Raw genomic sequence first — 20,860 nt, forward strand, 5'->3', positions numbered from 1 at the left:
GATATATAAATTCATTGAACTCTTACTTATATAACATTTTTCATTGGACTTACACTTTATAGGATATAATATATATGTATTATGGTCTTAGGGTTTTTCAGTTACTAAACTCCTTTGAACTGGTTCAAACTGGAACTAAATTTTTCTTTTTTAGAAAATGCTGCTGGAAGTTCTAGTACATTACTGTTATACTATTCATTTTATATTTGAGATTATACTCTTGAAAACCCTTTGAAAAGTTTGTTATTTTTAACAGTAGGATAAAATTGCTGCCATCAGTCTTTGATTGCTTAGTTCATTTCATTTGTCATTGTCTCAGAGAAAATTTGATTTAACAACATCTGAAGGACAATACCCACTCCAATATCCCTATTTCTCCTGTATATTCTCATTATTCTTTACTTTTGTATCACCACTGTTAGGCTGGATGGGGAAGACTCACAACTAAAGTTGAATGTTAAATAAGTTTATATGTTGATGGTTCAGAACCTGCATGTTTTTGTAGGCTTTATGATAGGATATCAGAAAGACTCCAGTTTCCCCACTAGAATAATGAAAGAAAATGAAAAACTGTTTTTATTTCATTTTAGAAGACTGTATACAAATGATATATACATTTCTACAATCTTCAAAGTTTCATACATTTATTGGCTATCCTTGAATACAAAAGAAATATTGATACTCAGATTTCATATATCCTGTTAACCTCTCAGTATCAATAAAGTGAATTTTGATTTTAAGAAACGGTAATTTGCTATGCAGAGCAAGTAGTAATGTAATTTCTAAAATGACAAACCAATTTATTTGAATGAAGTATATTTTCTGGAGTAGTCATTCACTGAAATAATTTTTTCAGTGGATATTTGCTTGTGGTAAAAATAGAAAGACATTAAGGAAAATAAGTTTGATGTCAATAATAGAATGTTTGTTTATTAAAAGCTATAATTTAAAAGAGCTTCTAATGTCAACATTCATGCCATATGGATTTTAATTTGTGTATTATCTGTTAAGTAATTAAAAGATGGGGATAAAAATTCAAAGCAAAATATTAAAATTTTCTCATGGGATTTCCAAAAAAGTTACATTTATAGAGGATAAGTGACATATTAAAATAACATAAATAATGACTATATTTTCCTCTGAAAAGTATATTTGTAAATGATGTGTTTTAATTATTTAATGCCAACAAAGTAATTATAAATGCTATAGTACAGTTTTTTAAGCAACAATTTATCAAACAATGTAAATATAGTCCATTTTAGTAGTCATTGTGCTATAGGGTTTTACAATGAGAAAAACAAAGAAACATCTATAATAGTCTTTATTGATATGTATTCAAAAACAGTACTTTCTGCCCAACAAGAATAAAAAGAATACAAATGGGTCTTATGGTTTATCCTTATAATTAATTGAGCAGATACGTTTAAATTAAGATCATAGGATCATAGCTAGAAGGGAACCGAAGAGGTCCAATCCCCTTGGAAGAACCCAGGTTTTCCAACTTCAAATCCTGCATTTTTTTTTGCTATACCATATAAAAGGAAAGGAATACTACAGTTAAGATTTATCTTAGGAAAGTATTATTTTTAATAATAGCTAGAATTTATACAGTGCTTTGAATTTTACAAAGTGCTTTACATATAATACCTCATTTTATCCTCAGAACAACATGGAGATAGGTGCTATTATTATCTCCATTTTATAGACAAGGAAATTGAGGCAGAGCTTTCTATGATTTGCCTAGAGTCACACAGCTAGTTAAGTGCCAGGGATATTCAGTCTGAACCAAAGCTGGTCAAGGCCTAGAATAGGCCTAGAATCCCCAGGATTACAGATGAGTCAGGATCAAGCCAGGCCTTCTGGCCCAGTAAGGCACTTTCCTAAGGATTCGGCTCTCCTTGGCTTCCGTATATAGGTATCTGAGTCTGGATTTGAATTCAGGTCTTCCTGACTCTAGGTCCAGGGCTCTTTTCATTGCACCTGGAAGAATTAAGGAAGTTTTCAACAGACTCATTTTGCTTAGACCGAGGGCAGAGACAAAAACATGGAAGCTACAAGGAGACAGATTTTAGCTTAGTTTATAAAAGAATATACTAACATCATAGAATCATAGACTTAGAATTAGAAGTGACCTTTGAATCCACCTGCCTCATTTTAAAGATCAAAGTCAGAGAGGTAAAGTGACTTGTGTGTGTGTTTGTGTGTGTGTGTATGTATGTGTGTGTAAATATACACATACATACCCAGAATAACCATTCATCTTCTGTCTCCCTGTATACCGATTCCTTCCCTGCTGTCTATAAACATACGCTTCTTTACAAAAACCATATCTTCATCCTGTCTTCACCTCAAGCTGTTATCTTATATTTCTCCTTCAATGCATAGCCAGAATTTTAGAAATAGCTGGCTATATTCCTTATTTCGAAATCTACTTTTCTAATTCTCTTCTCATCCTAGCTTCTAACCTCACTACTCAACTTAAACTGCTCTCTTCAAAGTTAAGAATTATTTCTTAATTACCAGATCCACTGATCTTTTCTCTTTTTTTCAATCAATGAGTACTTATTTTTTTCTCTCTCCCACCACCTCCTGACCTACGGAAGAAAATAAAAAAATAATAAAAACAAAAAAATTTTTTAGATAACACATATGCATAGTTAAGCAAAGGAAATTTTACATTGATTGTATCCAAAAATGTATTCTCAATCCTCATCCTTCTGGACATCTAAATATTTGAAGCTATTGACCCCTCTTCCTTCATGTGGACACTCTTCTCTGGATTTTCATGACACTGAATTCTTTTGGTGTTCGCCTCACCTGTTTGACCACTCCTCAGCCTCTTTTATTGGTTCGTCATCTAAATTCCATTCCCTGACTGTGGGTATACTACATGATTCTGTCTTGAGCCTTTCTGTCTTTATCCTGATTCTTGGTGAAGTTACAGCTTCCATGGGTTTAATTGTTATCACTATGTAGACATATCCCAGTTCTATATTTCCTGTCCTCATCTCTCTCTTGAGCTTCAATCCAGCGTCACCAACTGCCCATTAGAATCTTTGAACTAGATGTCCTGTAGGCATTTTAAACTCATCATGCCCAAAACAGAGCTAATTTTTCCCTGCACTCAGATCTTTTGGAAAATTCTCTATTTCTGTTCAGGGTCAGCTCATTGATGCAACGTATTGGGCCAAGAGTCAGGAAGACGCATCTTCCTAAGTCCAAATCTGACCTCAGATACTCACTAGCTGTGTCACCTTGGGCAAATCACTTAACCATATTTGCCTCAGTTCCTCATCTGTAAAATGAGCTGGAGAAGGAATGGCAAACCACTCAAGTATCTTTGCCAAGAAAACCCCAAATGGGATCACCAAGAGTCAGACATGACTGAAATGACTGAAAAACAACAATGAATCCAATCTATTGCCAAATCTTGTTGATTATGGCTCCACAGCAGCTTTCACTTCTGTCTCATTTCTACTTATCACCCTTCTTCAGGCCCTTGGCACCAGTACTTCGCTATAGTCCCTCAGTTGGTCTCCCTGCCTCAAGTCACCTAGTTTTTCAATCTACCATCTACTTAAGCTGCCAGAGTATTACTTGAAATGCCTTCTTTTAATAACCACTTGTCATCTCCTTCTCAATGAACTCTAGTGTCTCCCTAACATCATCTCCACTAGCATCAAATTAAAACTCCTTTGTTTGGCATTTAAAACACTTTACAGCTATTAAAGCTTAAAATGAATTGACTTTTGGGGCACCCTATATTTTTTTCTCTTCTTCCTGCACACCAACAAAGCTACTCTTCTTGCTTTTCCTCACAAATGACATTCTAGTCATTTAGATGTGCATATTGTTTTATCCCAGAAGGAATGTGAGTTCCTTGAAGCAAGGACTGTTTCATTTTTGCATTTTTATCCTTATCACCCAGAGCAGTGCTTTTCAGGTAGGATGTGTTTAATAAATGCTTCTTGATTAAATATAAATATAAAAATATAAAAAATTAAATATAATCATTCCCAATCACTATTTGCCTTGAGATGAGAACATAAATTTGAGTTCAGTTGGTACAGTTCTGACAGGCTAAGTGAAAGGCTGAAACTGACTACAGCTTTCATCTTTAAGACTTTGCTAATTCTAGTATTGGCTCTAGAGTATGATAAATCATGACCCAGAACTACCACAGGCATCCTTATTTTTTCCATCTCATTGTGCCACATTCCACAATAACACAGTAAGAGACCTAGGAAAAATACAATTGGTCCTCCAGAGGTACCCTGCCTACCAACCTCAACTAATCTTTTCTAGCACCCACTCCATTTACTCTTACCCCAACATGTTATATTTTTTTACTCACTGACTCTGACCTAAATTCCCTTACTACAAGAGAAAAACCTGGAATATTCTATACCACAGAGGTGGGGTTTTTTTTGTTTTTTTTTTTTAAGGAATGCTCATGGTCTGTTTTTTGAATGGAAACAGGTTTGTTCATTGGCCTCTAATTTGATTAACAGTTTTTGAAAATCTGTCCTGCAGCACCTCTAAAACTTTTCAGAAGGTCAATGAAAATATATAATTCTGTGACCTATAAACTCTTTTCAGTTCTCTGGGTTGTAATTTATAGACTTTATGACTTGAGTTCTATGAGAGCTACTAAGCACTCTGTTGACTTTTCTTCACCTATCTAAGGTTTCAATTTCCTCTTAATTTCTGTTGTTCTATCATCTTTAATTTAAGGATCATCTTCAATAAAGAAGATTGAAAAAAGCAAAATATTAATAAAGTATTCTTCACTGCCTCTCCCCCCTTTTCAGTCTTACTCAAGTGCCATTGACCTTCTCTTGCTCTTCTTCAAACAAGACAGTCCATCTCCCACCTCTGGACATTTTTATTAGTTTTTCCCTATTCCTAGACAGTTCTGCTTCTTCATTTCTGTCTCCTGGCTTCATTCAAGCCTTAGCTAAAGTTCTCTTCTCCTAAAGGAAGTTTTTACTACCCCTCTTAATTCTAATGCCTTCCCTCTGTTGATTATTTCCAATTTATTCTGTATATAGTTTGTTTGTACATAGTTATTTACATTTTGTCTCCCCCATTAGAGTGTGAGCTTCTTGAGAGGAGGGACTGTCTTTTATCTTTACAACCTCAGTACTTAGCGCAGTGCCTGCCATATATTATGCATGTAATAAATGTTTGACTAACTTTTGCCTAACTATAAGCTTTCACCACTTGTATTATAATATGCAAACAGATGGAAGTTTTTATAAAACAAGAAATACAGTTAAATAATTTTGACAGAAATAGGCTAATTCAAAGAATGGTAGTTCAATCAAAAGACCTCCTTATACCTGCTGTTTGACTGAATTGACATATCCTTGTATTCACCAATCATTTCATTGAGAAGGGTCAAATGAGTTATACGTGTACATTCTTGTATTCTGCCCCTCCTCAATCCCATTATCTTCTTCCCCCTAGTTTAGATAAATGATAAACAGTGGATCTGTAACTTCATATATTTTCTCATTTGAGTATTGTCTGTCAACTAAGGTTAAGTGCTTCTAAGAAAGCTCAACACAAAAATATTAAACAAATCATTGTTTCCAAAGTACCGAATTTAATATGGCTTAGTGTATCAAACATCACAATATCAAAAATTTTAAAGCATAAGTAATTAGAACTAAGAACAAAAGCTTTTAGATACAAATTTTCCAAAAGTTAGTATTCCATCTATGCAGAAATTACATTATCCAGCATTATGGGTATGAATATTTAATAAACATTTAGTTATTATAATTATCATGAGGAATAAATTGATCTTAGCTATATTCTTATGAATGAAAAGTAACATAAGCTCAAAGAACGTCAATAAATTGCTGACCAACTTGTTAAGAAGCAGCTAAATGCATATATTTCTGTTATTATAAGAAATCTAAAAGAAGTATAGGGATTTAAGAAACTCTTAAGGGAATTAAAATACAGTCATACAGATAAAAATAATATGCATTAAGCAATTATAAAAATATGCCCTTTCTTTCTATCCAATTGATTGCTAGGGTCTACTGATTCTATCTAAACATTATCTTTTGAATTTATCCTTTTTTTCCACGGCATGTCAATACTATCTCAGTTGTATGATTGGAGGGAAGAAGGCAGAATCTGAGATAAGAGGACCTGGTTTCAAATCTTGACTTTGCCATTTATAAGTTTTGTGACTTTGAATGAGTCACTGAACCCTTTTGGGTCTTATTGTTCATATATAAGATGACACAGAAGTTGGACTAGATTATCTCTAATGTCCCTTCGAGTTCAAAATCTATGATCCCATTGGCACTACCTTAAGTTCCTCATTACTTGGATTACTGGAATGCCTTGAACTTTCTTCTCTGCTTACTTTAACTAATTCCTACCTCTTCCCTTACCCACATTCATCCTGAACATAACTTCCAGATTCATTTTCCTACAGCACAGATCTAATATCATTCTTTTTATCCAAGTACTTCAAAAGTTCTATTTTAGGTGATATGTCCTATCTCTACTCAGGTTGATTACAAAAACTGTCTTCACCTTAGTTGATGTTTTCATGAGTTTCTGTGGCCAAAACATTTGTCACCTAGCAGCCAACCTTTGGATACTGAATGTTTTCATGCTAGGCTAGGCTGACATACAGACTGTAGGCCTTCACTGGACCTGTAACTGACATTTTTATAACACTTTGATGAGGTGCTTGCTAAATATTGTCATTTGAGGTCAGGGCAGACATGAGATAGGTACTACATATGTTCTGCTTGAATGTAAGAAATTGAGGCTGGGAGAGAAGAGACTTATGCATGGCTATGCAAGAGCATAAATGACAGAGGTGGGATAGGAAACCATGTCTCTGCTGACCCGAGTTCTGTATTCTTTCCACTGCACTATATTTTTGTACTCAAAAACTTTTCAGTTTAATAGAACTTGCCAGAGTTTACTGGCATAAACTTTGAGAACACAGGGTCACTTCCATACCATGGTGACCCATTATTGATTAAAAATATTCAAGGGCTCCCTGTTGCTTGTGCCAAATAATCATTTTCTTTATTATCAAATTTCTTCCTCAATCCAGTATACAAATCTGGTTGTCAAGTTTCATTAATTGTTTCTTATCTGATTAACCGTAATGATATTTTTATTCTAGGGACTAGACTTATTTAGAAAAAATTCATAATGGAAAAAAAATTCCACATTTTATATAGTTTCTTCAAATCTGTTTAAAAGAATTCCGTTTGGTTACTGATATTTTATACTTTCTATAACTCTTTTAATCTTTGGTTGTACCATAAAAGTAAAGCTAACAGTTACCACAGAGGATATTTAAGCTAATGCAATCCCATTATTTTGTAGAGGAGGAAACTAAAGCCCAATGAGGTTAAGCTACTTGCTAAAGATCGTAACGAGAGTTTATGCATTAGAGGCCAGATGTAAACCTTCCAGGTCCTCTGACATCCAACTCCAGGGGAAGGTTCATTCGTTCTTTTTTTAAAAGAATTTATTACTGATTATTTAATATTTTAGTTTTCAACCTTAATTTCCAGAAGATTTTGAGTTACAGATTTTTCTCCCCATTTCTACCCCGCCCCACTCCAAGATGGCATATATTTTGATTGCCCCCTTTCCTCCTTCTGTCACCCCACTGCCCCCTCATCTCCTTTCCCCTGACTTTCTTATAGGGCAAGATAGATTTCTATACCCCATTGCCCATATATCTTATTTCCCAGTTGCATGTAAAAACAACTTTTTTTTTTGAGCATTTGTTTTTAGAAATTTGAGTTCCAAATTCTCTCCCTTCATCCCTCCCTACCCACCCTCTTTGAGAAGACAAGCAATTCAATATAGGCCACACACAAGTCTGGTAACTGCCACAGCTCCATGATTCAGGGCCCTAAGGCCTGCTCCACCCAACTCCCGGTCTGGTCTGTAGTGGCACAGCCCTTGCTGGGCTGTGCTCTGCTGCCAGCACGGTGCGATAGACCCTTCCCAGCGACCATCCAGGTCTTGGGCTGCAGACTTGTTTCCCTCTGTCATTTCGTGGGTTCTGTAGTTCTAGAATTTGTTCAGAGCTGTTTTTTACAGGTGATTGGAGGGATTTCAGAGAGAGCTTAAACGAGTCCCTGTTTTCCAGTTGCCATCTTGGCTCTTCCCCAGGTTCATTCATTCTTAAGGATGTAGATGGTAGAGTATTTTGCTCAATTAACAACATAGTGAAGTTGTTGATCATATACTGATCATAATGCCGCCTCCATTTATTCCATCATCTCTACCTTCTTTTGGACTCTGCCCTTGGAACCATTCTGGGCTTTAATTTTCCATCTTGGTCTTTATCTTATCTGAATCTAGGCCTTCACTCACTTCTAGGCCATTTCCATTCTCTGCCTCTAGGAACATACCTCTCTACTTCTCTCCCTCCTAGCTCCCCTTTATGTGTTATCTTTCTCTATCAGAACGTAAGTTCCTTGGGAACAGAGACTTTCTGGGTTGCTTGTATTTCCAGCTTTTAGTATAGTTCTGAGAACATAGTAAGTGCTTAATAAATATACAATGAAGAAAAACTTCTGTTAAATTAACTCAGTTGGTTAGGGTTGTGAGCTTTGAAATCAAAAAGATAGTTACCTTTTATATCTTAATAAATATTTCCTATTTATTATGAAATCTGCTAGTTATCCAGTTGATAAACATTTATTAAGGGATTACTGTGTGCCGGATATCGTGCTCAGCAAATTAGTGGTCAAAGAAAAGCAAAAAAAAGTCTCTCTCTTTGCGGATCTTATCCTCTAACGGGGGAAATAATGGGTAAATAACTAGGTTCCTACGAGATATATACAAAGTGGATGGAAGATTGTCTGGGAGGGGAAGGTTCTAGCATCTGCTGGGGTTGGGATTGGTTCAAGAAGGCAGGATTTAAGCTGTCTTGAAGGAAACCAGGAAAACTGAGAGGGAGACATATTTGAGGTCTTGTCTGGATCACTAGGTATGACCGTGTTCATTGGAAACAGACTGCATATATAATCCATAGCCAGTTTTGCAAATCCACACTACTAGTTACAACAGAGATTGGGAAAGAAAGAATAGGTGGACTTGTTCAAGTCAGTCACTACTTTTGAAAATATAATAAAAGTGTGTGCCCTAATTCAAATGGGCTTTTATTATTTTCATGTAGTATATTATTACTATAGAGAACTGTGATTTGTAGGTCACATATCATCATGCTAAATTGAGTTTCATGGAAAAAAAAAAGCATTCAAAGTCCTCAGTAAATTGTTAATTCCATTCAGTTAAAAAAAATTTGTGTTCAGATTTGATTAAGAATTCTCTCAATTCAGTGATGAATGTATAGTCGCATATCTAGCTACCCAAAATTGATTTTTGCTCCTGAGTTTCAAAGAATTGCTTAGCAATATACAATTACTTAGTTACTATTACATTAATTGAAACACTGAACTAAAATATTGGCATAATGCCAGTATCTGGATAGTTTGCCCCCAAATTTGAACTACCTAAGATAGATGCTTTCATTTTAAAAATCATTGTTTGGCTTTATCCTGGGTACAAAATAAGTATCTTTCATCTTAGATTAGCGTGAGTTTATACTGCTAAATTCAAAGTAAAAAGCTTATTTGAGATATTACTCATTCAGAGTGAAATTAAAACCTTAAGGTGGACAATTGTCATTTAACTTGCCACTGATGTCTTTGTAGTCTTCTTACATATTACTTATTACTTTTTACTTATCACATTACTTATTAAGTATTACATATTATGGACAAGTCTCAGTTATCTTGCAATTTGCCTTCTTACATCTTACTTGTTGTTCAGTTGTTTCAGTTGTGTCTGACTCTTTGTGACACCATTTGGGGTTTTCTTGGCCCAGATACTCTAGTAGTTTACAATTTCCTTCTCCAGCTCATTTTACAGATGAGAAAACTGAGGCTAACAGAGTCAAGTGACTTGTCCAGAGTCACACAGCTAGGAAGTGTCTCCATGCATGCTGTGGTCCAGCCATACTGGACTTTTTGCTATTCTTCACATATAATGTTCCATCTCCCATCTCCATGCCTTTGCACTAGCTGTTTACTATAATTAAAATGTTCTCCCTTCGAACCTCCATGTCAAGCCGTAGCTGCACTTAAGGATCAACTCAAGTGATGCCTCTGGTAGGAAGCCTTAAAAGTTCCTTCCCACTATTAAGTTATTTTTTATTTATCGTATATATATATATATATATATATATAAAACTGGTTTATTTGATAATTGCTATGGTATCTCTCTAGGTTATTCTGGAGATGTATACTTTTTTTCAATGGACAAAAAACTTTAATACATATTTTTACAACCTACGAGGCCTTCCCTGATCCCTCCAAGCTGGTAACAAGCTTCCTTGAGGGCAGAGACTATATCTTGTAAGTTAAGCATTATTGTCACTCACTCCCTATCTTCTGACAAATCTCAGCCCTGGATTATTTCGACAGTCTACCTCATCTCCTCCTACTCATGCTGAATAGAGCTGGAAGAAGTCACATTACTATGCTTCGTACATGTTATCTGGCTTCAAATTGACCCTCACTAACATTGTTTGCTTCTCAATGGGTGAGAGAGGGCCTAAAGGGAGGAAAAGTTTTGGAACTTAAAAATATGACTAAAATGAAATTTTAAAAATGGTCATCACTGTAACAAGACAATCCTTTTATTCCTCTCTAATTGATTTTCTTTTCTCATTTGCCACACAAGCTATTCCAGACATTCTGTCTTTTCTCCATACCTTCCCCTCAATACCCTCAGCCACCTAAATTCCCTCTACTTCTTTTCATCTCGAACTTCTTGGCATCATCTCCTACTCTTTTCTTTCTCCCAGTTTCTGACATTGTAAGATTAACTTCTCTTCCTGAATACTGTTGTCTTTGGATCTTTGTGGTACTGCATCCTTCTAGTTCTCCTATAGGACTGAATAGTCTTAAGTTCTCTTTTTTGGCTGATGTTGTTGGTCAGCAGTTTTAGATAATCTATATCAATGCTCCTACTCTAGATATTACTCCAAGGCTCTGTCCTGAACCCCTCTTATGTCTCTACACATCTTCTGTCATGGTGACCATGTTGAGGTCCCTTGAGTTTAATTATCATTGCTATGCTGATGATTCAAAGATCAATATTCTGACCTTCTCTTTTCCTTGAGCTTCAGTCCCACATCAGCAATTGGCTATCTTACATTTCATATTGGACATCTTATGGACATTTCAAACTCAACATATCCAAAACAGAATTTGTTGTCTTTATCCCCAATCTCATCCCTCTTCCAAATTTTTCTGCTGCCGTCAGACACTACTATTCTTCCACTCTTCTAGTTTCGTAATTTTGATCTTACCTCAACTTTTTATGTTCCCTTTATGAACATATCTAATTAGTTGACAGATATTGCTGTTTTTATCTGTACACCATTTCTCACATCTGGTCACTTTAGTTCAGGCCCTCACTACCTTTCACCTAGGTTATTGCACTGATCTCCAAGTCACAAGCCTTTTCCCACTCCATCCCTACTATACTCCAGAGGTGTCAAACTCACTGCAGCCTGCAAAACTCCCAAGTGTGACGCAGAGTAGATTAAAACATAATTGGGAAATGTTTAATAAAATAAATAAGAATATAATGAAATATAGTGGTTTTCTAAGCCAATATAAAGAGCACAGAGATCCATTTCTATTTGAGTTTGATACCATTGCTCTACAGTGCTGCTAAAGTGATTATCCTTAAGCACACATCTGACCAGGCTAGTCCCCTACAGTTAGCTTCAGTGGTTCCCTACAGTCTCTAGAATAAAATATAAACTTCTCTGTTCACTTTTTAAAGCTTATCACAGCCTTGCTGCAACCTCTTTTCAGCCTTATTTGATACTATTTCCCTTCCGCATTTTGTGAACCAGCTAAATTGGTCTTGTTACTATTCCTCAGAAACAACACCCATTCCCCCATCCCCATGTCTTTTCACTGGCAGCCCCATTTGCTTGGAATGCATTTCCTCTTCACCCTTGCCTCACAGAATCTCTCTTACTTCAGTCCACAGTTCAAGCCTCACTTTGTAAATGAGCCTTTCCTGATTTCCGCAACTTTTAGTTCCCTCCCTCCCAAACTACCTTATATTTAATTACATGTATTTATTTGTATTTATTCTTTTTATTTATTCTGAATATACATTTACATATGTGTTTGTGTATTTATATATTTATATACATATACTTTTTTTCTCCCCCATTAGAATGTAAGTTTTTTGAGAGTAGGGGTTGCTTCATTCTTTGAACTAGTATCCCCAGCACCTAGTACAGTGCCTGGTAGTAGGTACAGAATACATATTTATTGATTGATAAAGGTGGCTTTGACGCAAGGGGTACTCATAGCTGGGAGGGAAAGGCAAGGATTGGGAAAGACCAGGTTATAAAGGGCTTTAAATGACAAACTTGAGTTTTTATTTTATCCTAGAGGCAATGTATTTGTCAGGGGTAAAGGGAGTTTGGTCATTGGAGTTGACAATAGGAATGTTATATTGTCAGTCGTGGATTTTAGGAAAATGGTAGCAGTGTAGAAGATGATTGGAGTAGGGAGATAATTGTAGCAGTGGAACTATTTAAGCCCTTATTTACCGAAATCTAAATGAGGGGTTGACAAAGGTCTTAAAGAAGGTAGTGCCTATGTAAATATTAAGAAGGAGCCATGAAATATTGTGGATGTAGAAATGACAGTATTTGACAACTAATTGATATGTGGTTAAAAAGGGAGTGAAGAAGTGAGCATACTATTGACACTGCAAGCTTGGGACACTAGAAGGCAGTGTCCTTCATTGAAATAGGGAAATTTAGAGGAATACATTCAGGGGGAAAGATACTAAGTTCTGTTTTGTACATGTTGAATTTGAGATGTCTTATAGGACATCTGTTTTGAAATACCCAAATGGACATTTGTCAGTATGGGACTAGGGCTCAGAAGAGATCAGAGCTAAATATTCAGATTGTGGCATAATTTGCATAGATAGTGATAAACTTATATAAGCTGATTTAATCGTGAAGTGAGAGATATAGAGAAAAAATAGAAGAGGGGCCAAGACAGATCAATTGAGGTTTACCACAGTTAAAAGAACTAAGTTTTATATCTCTCTTAGTGATGGGGTTGGGGTGGGGTGGTACTCCTCAAGAACCAGAGTACTTGATGGGGTCATCTAGAATGAATTCTCAGACTCAAACATTCTTTAAGTCGGGGTGGCAAAGACTTATTGTTATGCTTTTCAGCGGGCAAGAGTTCTTAGGTAACCTGCAACCTTAGAAGGGTACAGTTAAAATTCATATAGGATAAACTATAGTAAAACATGTGTGAGATAGCTAACTAGGTGATTCAGGCTGGGATTAGGGAGTGGTTAAGGAGTGGTCAGTTCTTAAAGGACCATGCACTTTTTGTTTCTACATCACAGGTATTTTACTAGCATTCACTTGGGAAAAGCCCAAGGGTGGCTATATGGGGGTGTGGTTTTTGATCTGCTATGTCACTAAGTCAGCTAGCAGTCAGGGCTGACTGAGGAATGCCCAGTCTGCCACCCATCAATGTCTTGTTTGATAACATAGATGTAGGGAGTATATACATGTCTAAAGTCTAGGATACACATAATCAGGAGTCCAGGATGCATATAATGAGGTAGGTCATCGCTTATAGATAGTCCAGTGGGTACTGAATATCTTTATAAACTAGTACAAAGCCAGTTCAAACTGATAAATCCTATAGCTGTAGTTTGTTATTGTATCAGGGAGAGAGATAAGTGTTTTGCTGCGGCCCACTTGTGAGTAATTGTTAGGCATAGTGTCCTTGGGCTGGGGAGAAACTGCCAGGGATAGTGTTTTGAGGCTAGGGAGAAATGTGATCTTGGAATTGGGGTCCAAGCACAGGCACCCAAGCACCCCATCACTAACACCCGCCCCAGTGTTCTGTACTTACTAGATACATTATAAATAGGATCATAGGATTGAGAGTTGGAAGAGACTTAATCATCTAATGATTAAAGTACAACTCAAATCTGCCATCTGCCCTCTGTCCCCTAAGCTACATTCTTTTCCACCATTTTACAAATGAGAAAAATGAAACCTAGAGTGATACTATCACTGAGGCCATTAATAGCAAAGCTGTTATACAAACCCAGATCTTTTCACCACATCATACTACCTTTCTATATTTGTTTTAGTTTTTAATCCAGCTGGGTAGGTACTGTGCTTATGTGTGCAGATATAGTGACAGTATTGATACAGGGTTACTAATAGCAAAGAGCAAGGTATCCTTTGAGTCTCATTCAGTACAGTTACCCTGAACAGACATAGATAGTTTCTAATTTCATACTTTAAAAATTTAATATATGCGATATATAAAAATTGAGACTATATTTATCCTAGCCTACCCTTAAAGAATTTTTTTATTCTTAAATGTGCAGATAAATTTGATGTTATTATCACCTAATTATATGTTAATTTTCTTCTATTGAAATAATTTAAATTACTGAGAATTCAAATTCTCAGCAATTCTTGGAGAATATAAAAATAGCAGATGATTATTTTTCAAAAATTTTACTTTGAATGGATTCTCACTAAAGCTATTAAAATTTAATTTAAATCTGAAATGTTGTTATGAATTCCAAAACAGTGTGTTTTTAATTTCTGCCTCTCAAAATCTAACTCTACAACAGTTCAAATTACTTTTATTGCTTATGTTTATAATTTATAGATGCACTGCCATGCTTCATTCATGATTCTAGCATCCTAATGATTTTCTTGTTTGTTATAGTTTTGGCAGAATTGCTTGAAAAGTTTGTGTTGGATCTCACTGAAAACCCATCTGACTGCTACTTTCCCACTGTTGAATATAAAGGTACACATTCAACCTCTGTTTTCATAATGTAAACATTTGTATATACAATTTAATTAGAACAGTAATATTTTTGAATTTTGAGAAAAGTATGAAGTGTAGAGATGCGGGTCATACTTTGCAGAACTAGTATAGGATCTATAAACTTCAAATGGTAGGCTGGATTTGTGAATTTATTGATGTAAGGAGCTCCCAGTGAGTAAACTCTAACCAGCAGACTCACAACTGTTTTACAAATTAATTTTAGAGAATTGCTGGAGGCACTGGAGGTTAAATGAATTGCCCAGCCATACAGTCAATATGTGTCAGAGGCAGGACATGAACCAACATTGTCCTGACTCTGCAGTCAGGCCTCTCTCCAGTACAGTGCTTCCTCTTAGAGATAACATTGAAAATTGAATTTTAAAACCTTATTTTAGCTGGTTTTTTTAAAAAATAAACTTCTTCACTAAAAATTTTACCAAAGCATCTAACCAGTAGCAAAATAAGCTGCTTTTTAAATTTTATTTTTTTTCCTTTACTTTTTTTGCTTATTTTTTGATAGACATTAAAGATTCTGAGGAAGTTGAAATGAAAGCAGAAAGGATATATAAGAATGTAAAAGATTCTTTAATAATCTTCAAGCCATTCTTGGGTTTTTCCCCCCTTTGACCATTACCTCTTAGTTTTATAGGTTCGAGGTATCACTTTGCATTTTTATAGGGAAGAGAAGGGAAGCACTTTATTAAGTTCTTACTATGTGCCAGGGACTATGCTAAATGCCTTGCAAATATTTTTTCATTTGGTCTTTACAAAAACCCTGGGAAATAAGTGCTCTCACTAATTCTCATTTTAAAGTTGTAGAAACTAAAGCAGACAGATTAAATTACTTGCCCAGGATCACACAGATGGTAAATGCCTAAGGTCAGATTTTAGTTCAGGTCCTTTTTGACTCCAGACAAATAATAATAGTAATATTAGCTAGCATTTATGTAGCATTTTAATGTTTACAAAGCACTTTACAAATATTATCTCATCTTTTCCTCACAACAACCCTGGAATGTAGGGGCTCCCATTATCTGCATTTTACAAATCCAGAAACTGAAGCAAACAGAGATCAAGTGACTTGCTTAGGGTCACATAGACAGGAAGTGTCTGAGTCTGGATTTTAACTCAAGTCTTCTTGAGTCAAAGTCTAGCACTCTATCCACTGTGTCACTAAGCTGCCTTTTTCTGATTTTTCAAATGGCCAGTAATAATTTGAATTTTCAAAAAAAATAATTTATATCATTTATTCTCTAATCTATTAGAAAGTGAATTTAAATTTAACATTTCCAATCAATTTAGGTGTCACATATCAGATTTTTAATACAAAGATTTTTAACTCATCCCTATATATTTTTCTTCTTCCATTGCTGCTTTTTCTGTGTGTGTGTGTGTGTGTGTATATTTTTAAAAACTTTACATAATCAGATGTGTATTTTTCAATTTATTTATTTATTTTCGTTTTCAACATTCACTTCCACAAGATTTTGAGTTCCAAATTTTCTCCTTATCTCTCCCCTCCCTTCACCCCATGATGGCATGCATGCATTCTGATTACCCCTTCCCCCAATCTGCCCTTCCTTCTGTCACCCCACCCCTCTCTTATCCCCTTCCTCTTCTATTTTCCTGTGAGGTAAGCTAGATTTATATACCCCATTGCCTGTGTATCTTATTTCCCAGTTGCATGCACGTAAAAGCAATTTTTAACATTTGTTTTTTAAAACTTTGATTTCCACATTCTCCCCTTTACTCCCTCCCTTCCCATGTACCTTCATGGAGAGGGCAAACAATTTGATACAGGTTGTACATGTGTAGTCATGCAAAACATTTCCATAATAATTATGTTGTGAAAGACTAACTATATTTCCCTCCATCCTATCCCTCCCTCCCATTTATTCTCTCCTTTTACCCTGTCCTTCCTCAGAAGTGTTTGCTTCTGATTATGTCCTCCCCCAATCTACCCTGCCTTCTATTACCCCCTGCCCCTTATCCCCATCCCCGCCCCCACACTTTCCTATAGAGTAAGATAGATTTCCATACCCAATTGAGTGCTTATATTATTCCCACCGTGAGCCAGTTCTGAGAGTCAGGTTCCCTCATTCCCTCTCACCTCCCCACTCTTCCCCTTCACTGTAAAAGCTTTTTCTTGCCTCCTTTATGTGAGATAATTTAACCCATTCTATTTCTCTATCTCTCCTTCTCCCAATACATTCCTCTCTCTCACCCCTTAATTTAATTTTTTAGATATCAATTCACCCTGTGCCATATGTGTGTGTGTATACGTGTGTTTGTGTGTGTGTAAACATATATATACATATGTGTATATATATATATATATATATATATATATATATATATATATATATATATGTACACATAGATAGATAGATAGATTGATTTTATCCAACTACCCTAATAATGAGAAAGGTCTCATGAGTTACAAATATCATCTTTCCATGTAGGAATGTAAACAGTTCAACTTTAATAAGTCCCTTATGATTTCTCTTTCCTGTTTACCTTTTCATGCTTCTCTTGAGTCTTGAACTTAAAAGTCAATTTTTCTGTTTAGCTCTGTCTTCTCGAGACTGCATTAAATTCCTCTGTCTCATTGAATGTCAATTTTCCCCCCTCATTGATTACACTCAGTTTTGCTGGGTAAGTAGGTGATTCTTGGTTTTAATCCTAGCTCTGGAATATCATATTCCAAGCCCTCTGATCCCTTAAAGTAGAAGCTGTTTAATCCTATGTATACTGATTGTGGTTCCACAATACTTGAATTGTATTTTTCTGGCTACTTGTAATATTTTCTCCTTGACCTGAGAACTCTGGAATTTGGCTATACTATTCCTGAGAGTTTTCCTTTTGGGATCTCTTTCAGGAGGCGATCAGTGGATTCTTTCAATTTCTATTTTACCTTTGGTTCTAGCATATCAGGACAGATGTCCTTCATAATTTCTTGAAAGATTATGTCCATACGCTTTTTTGATCATGGCTTTCAGGTAATCCAATAATTTTTAAATTATCTCTTCTGGATCTATTTTCCAGGTCAGTTGTTTTTCCAATGAGATATTTCACATTGTCTTCTTTTTTTCCATCTTTTGGTTTTGTTTTATAGTTTCTTGATTTCTCATCGTCATTAGCTTCCATTTGCTCCATTTTAATTTTTAAGGAATTGTTTTCTTCAGTGAGCTTTTGGGCCTCCTTTTCCATTTGACCAGCTCTGATTTTTAAGGCATTCTTCTCCTCATTGACTTTTTGGACCTCTTTTGCCATTTGGGTTAGTCTATTTTTTAAGGTGTCATTTTCTTCAGTAATTTTGGGGGTCTCTTTTAGCAAGCTGTTGACTTGTTTTTCATTATTTTCTTGCATCACTCTCATTTCTCTTCCCAATTTTTCCTTTACTTCTCTTACTTGATTTTCAAAATATTTTTGTTCTCTTCCATGTCCAGAGATCAACTTACATTTTTTCTTGGAGGCTTTTGATGTAGGAGCATTGACTATATTGTCTTTTTCTGAGTGTAGATTTTGATCTTCCTTGTCACCGAAGTAAGATTCTATAGTCTGAGGGTTTTTTTTTTTCTGATTTGCTCATTTTCCCAGCTAATTACTTGACTTTTTAACTCTTTGATAAAGTTGGGCTCAATTTCTAATGTGGAGGGTATACTATCCCAAGCTTCAGGGGTTTTGTGCAGGAGTTTTCAGAGATCCTTCTGGGGACCTCTAAGTTTTCAGTTCTTCTAAGGTGGTATGATCTAAAGAGAGGTGTTTACCCTTCTCCTGGTCTGTGCTCTGGTTAGTGAGTGACCACAAGTACTCTTGTCTACCCTGGAACTGTGAGAAAGTTTCTCTCTCCACTGCTGCCACAAACTCTCCTATGCAAATGCTCCTCCTTGCCCCAGGACTGTGACTCAGATCCAAATATGGGCAAAGCAACAGAATCCTACCTCAATGCCAGCAAAGACATCCCTGTAATATCCTTATCAGTTGTTCTATTCCCCTTACCTTCTGTGGGCTGACAGCTCTGGAAGCAGCCACTGCTGCCTCTACTGTTGCTGATGCCACTCCCATGAGGCTGCACTGGGGCTGAGGCTGGTCTGTGTTCCTCTTTCACCCAGGTCTGGCAGACCTTTCCCACTGACCTTCTAAGTTGTCTTTGACATTTGTGGGTTGAGAAGCTGCCAGTGATTCAGTTCTCTGAGGCCTGCTCCAGTTTTTTGGGGGCCCAGTCTGTGCAGGCACATGCTTTTCTCTCAGCCTGGCACAACAGACCTTTCCCATCCACCATCCAGGTTGTCTTGGGCTGGAAATTTGTTTCACTCTGTCTTTTTGTGGGTTGCGCTTCTCTAGAATTTCTTTAGAGTCATTTTTTATAGTTATTTGGAGGGGTTTGGGGAAGAGCTTAAGGGAATCTCTGCTTTCTGCCATCTTGGCTCCACCAATCCACCTTCCCTGCCATCTTGGCTCCACCCCCCTTTTTTTTTCTTTTATAACTTCCACTTTCCCACAGCTGGTTACAAAGTCATATCTTATATATACTTGTGCAAGATATAACTTTACATTCTTTGTTTTATTTTTTGGGGGTTCACATTTGTATTTGGATCATTCATCTATTTTTTATTTCTTCTACTATATCATGTGTATTCTTATCTAAACCTGTTTTCTGCCAATTTGCTGCTCCATCTTCTTAACTATTTTTAGTGAATAAAGACTCCATTCAGACATAGTGGAGATTGTCTCCATTCTCTTAATTTTAAAAACTTCCTCACAAAATTATTTGTTCTTTCACATATGTGATAAATATCACTTATAAATCCATCAAGCCTGGTTGTTGTTACTGTTTTCAGTCATTTTAAATTTTCTCTTGAAATTTTACTTTTTCCTTGCTCAATTTCTCATTCTATGAACATTTTATTTAGGTTATCTCTTTTCTGTTGAGCACATTTTGACATTTAATTTTTTATTAGTAACTAATACTTTTTAAAAAATTTTCTGTTTTGTTGACATATAATCTGGTATCATATTCTAATTTTTCATTATTTCCTCTCCATTGTAAATACCCCTTTTTAATTTTTGATTTTAACAATTTGTTTTTCCTTCCTCATTTCTTTTCATTTTGGTTAATATTTTTCCAGTGTTTTTTAGTATTCATAGCCCTTTGTTTTACTTATTATCTACTTTTAAATTCTTAGTAGTTGTTGTACCTTCGATTTAAAAAAAATGTGCTTATTAATTTGCTAGACTTAAAATTTTTTTAAATTGTATGCTCAATTCATTAGTATGGTTTATGCAATGCCCTCCATCTCCTTCCTTTTATCTCCACCTATTGAAATTAAACCCATCTTAGAAGCCAAGTCCAAATCCACTTCCATGAAGCTTCCCCTGACTATTCCAGTAAGAATTCATTTTCTCACAGAATTCCAGTAGCAGTGGTATACATGAAATCTCAAACATATATGCACTGGGTAGATACCTTTTGGAAGATTCAAGGGAGGAAGACATAGACAGGGATGTGTTGTGAACTACACCCAGTAGAAGTCATATTTTCTACTAATGTTGACTGATAAGAATTTCTATCTTTTGACACATTGTTGAATTTTTTCAATGTAGTAAACAATTTATGTTGCAAGATGCAAGTTTTCTAAATACTGAACAAGATGGATTACTCAGTGAACATTCATGTTTTCTGCCCTCCTGCATCATTTCTTAATCATGCTAAATGATCTCAGATGTTAGCTTTTCAGCTTGTTCTCTGGACATGTATATAGAATGAATGTGAATTAAAAGTACTTAAAGGCTATAATTGATTAGCTACTCACTGCAGTTGAGAGTATAGGAAAAATAAAATGGCCTTCTGTTGATTGATTCTTTAATATTTAATTTGGTGATATGCTGAAGCTGATGCTATTATTGCTGTTAGCCCAAGGCTT

At 35.7% G+C, this 20,860-nt stretch overlaps 1 protein-coding gene across 6 annotated transcripts in view; it reads left to right on the top strand.

The window, feature by feature from the left end:
• Nucleotides 1–20,860, top strand: part of TBC1D32 (TBC1 domain family member 32) — a 208,766-nt gene that overhangs the window by 133,829 nt on the left and 54,077 nt on the right. For 5 of the 6 annotated variants that reach the window (XM_036767860.1, XM_036767862.1, XM_036767861.1 and 2 more), the window contains one exon: nucleotides 14,829–14,912. The exons of the other annotated variant lie outside the window; for it this stretch is intronic. In XM_036767860.1, the coding sequence (XP_036623755.1) occupies nucleotides 14,829–14,912 (84 nt within the window). The remainder of the gene's footprint in view (nucleotides 1–14,828; nucleotides 14,913–20,860) is intronic. 6 annotated transcript variants of the gene reach the window in all.

The sequence above is a fragment of the Trichosurus vulpecula genome, chromosome 7 (assembly GCF_011100635.1).
Source record: "Trichosurus vulpecula isolate mTriVul1 chromosome 7, mTriVul1.pri, whole genome shotgun sequence".
NCBI classification, from domain to species: Eukaryota; Metazoa; Chordata; class Mammalia; order Diprotodontia; family Phalangeridae; genus Trichosurus; species Trichosurus vulpecula.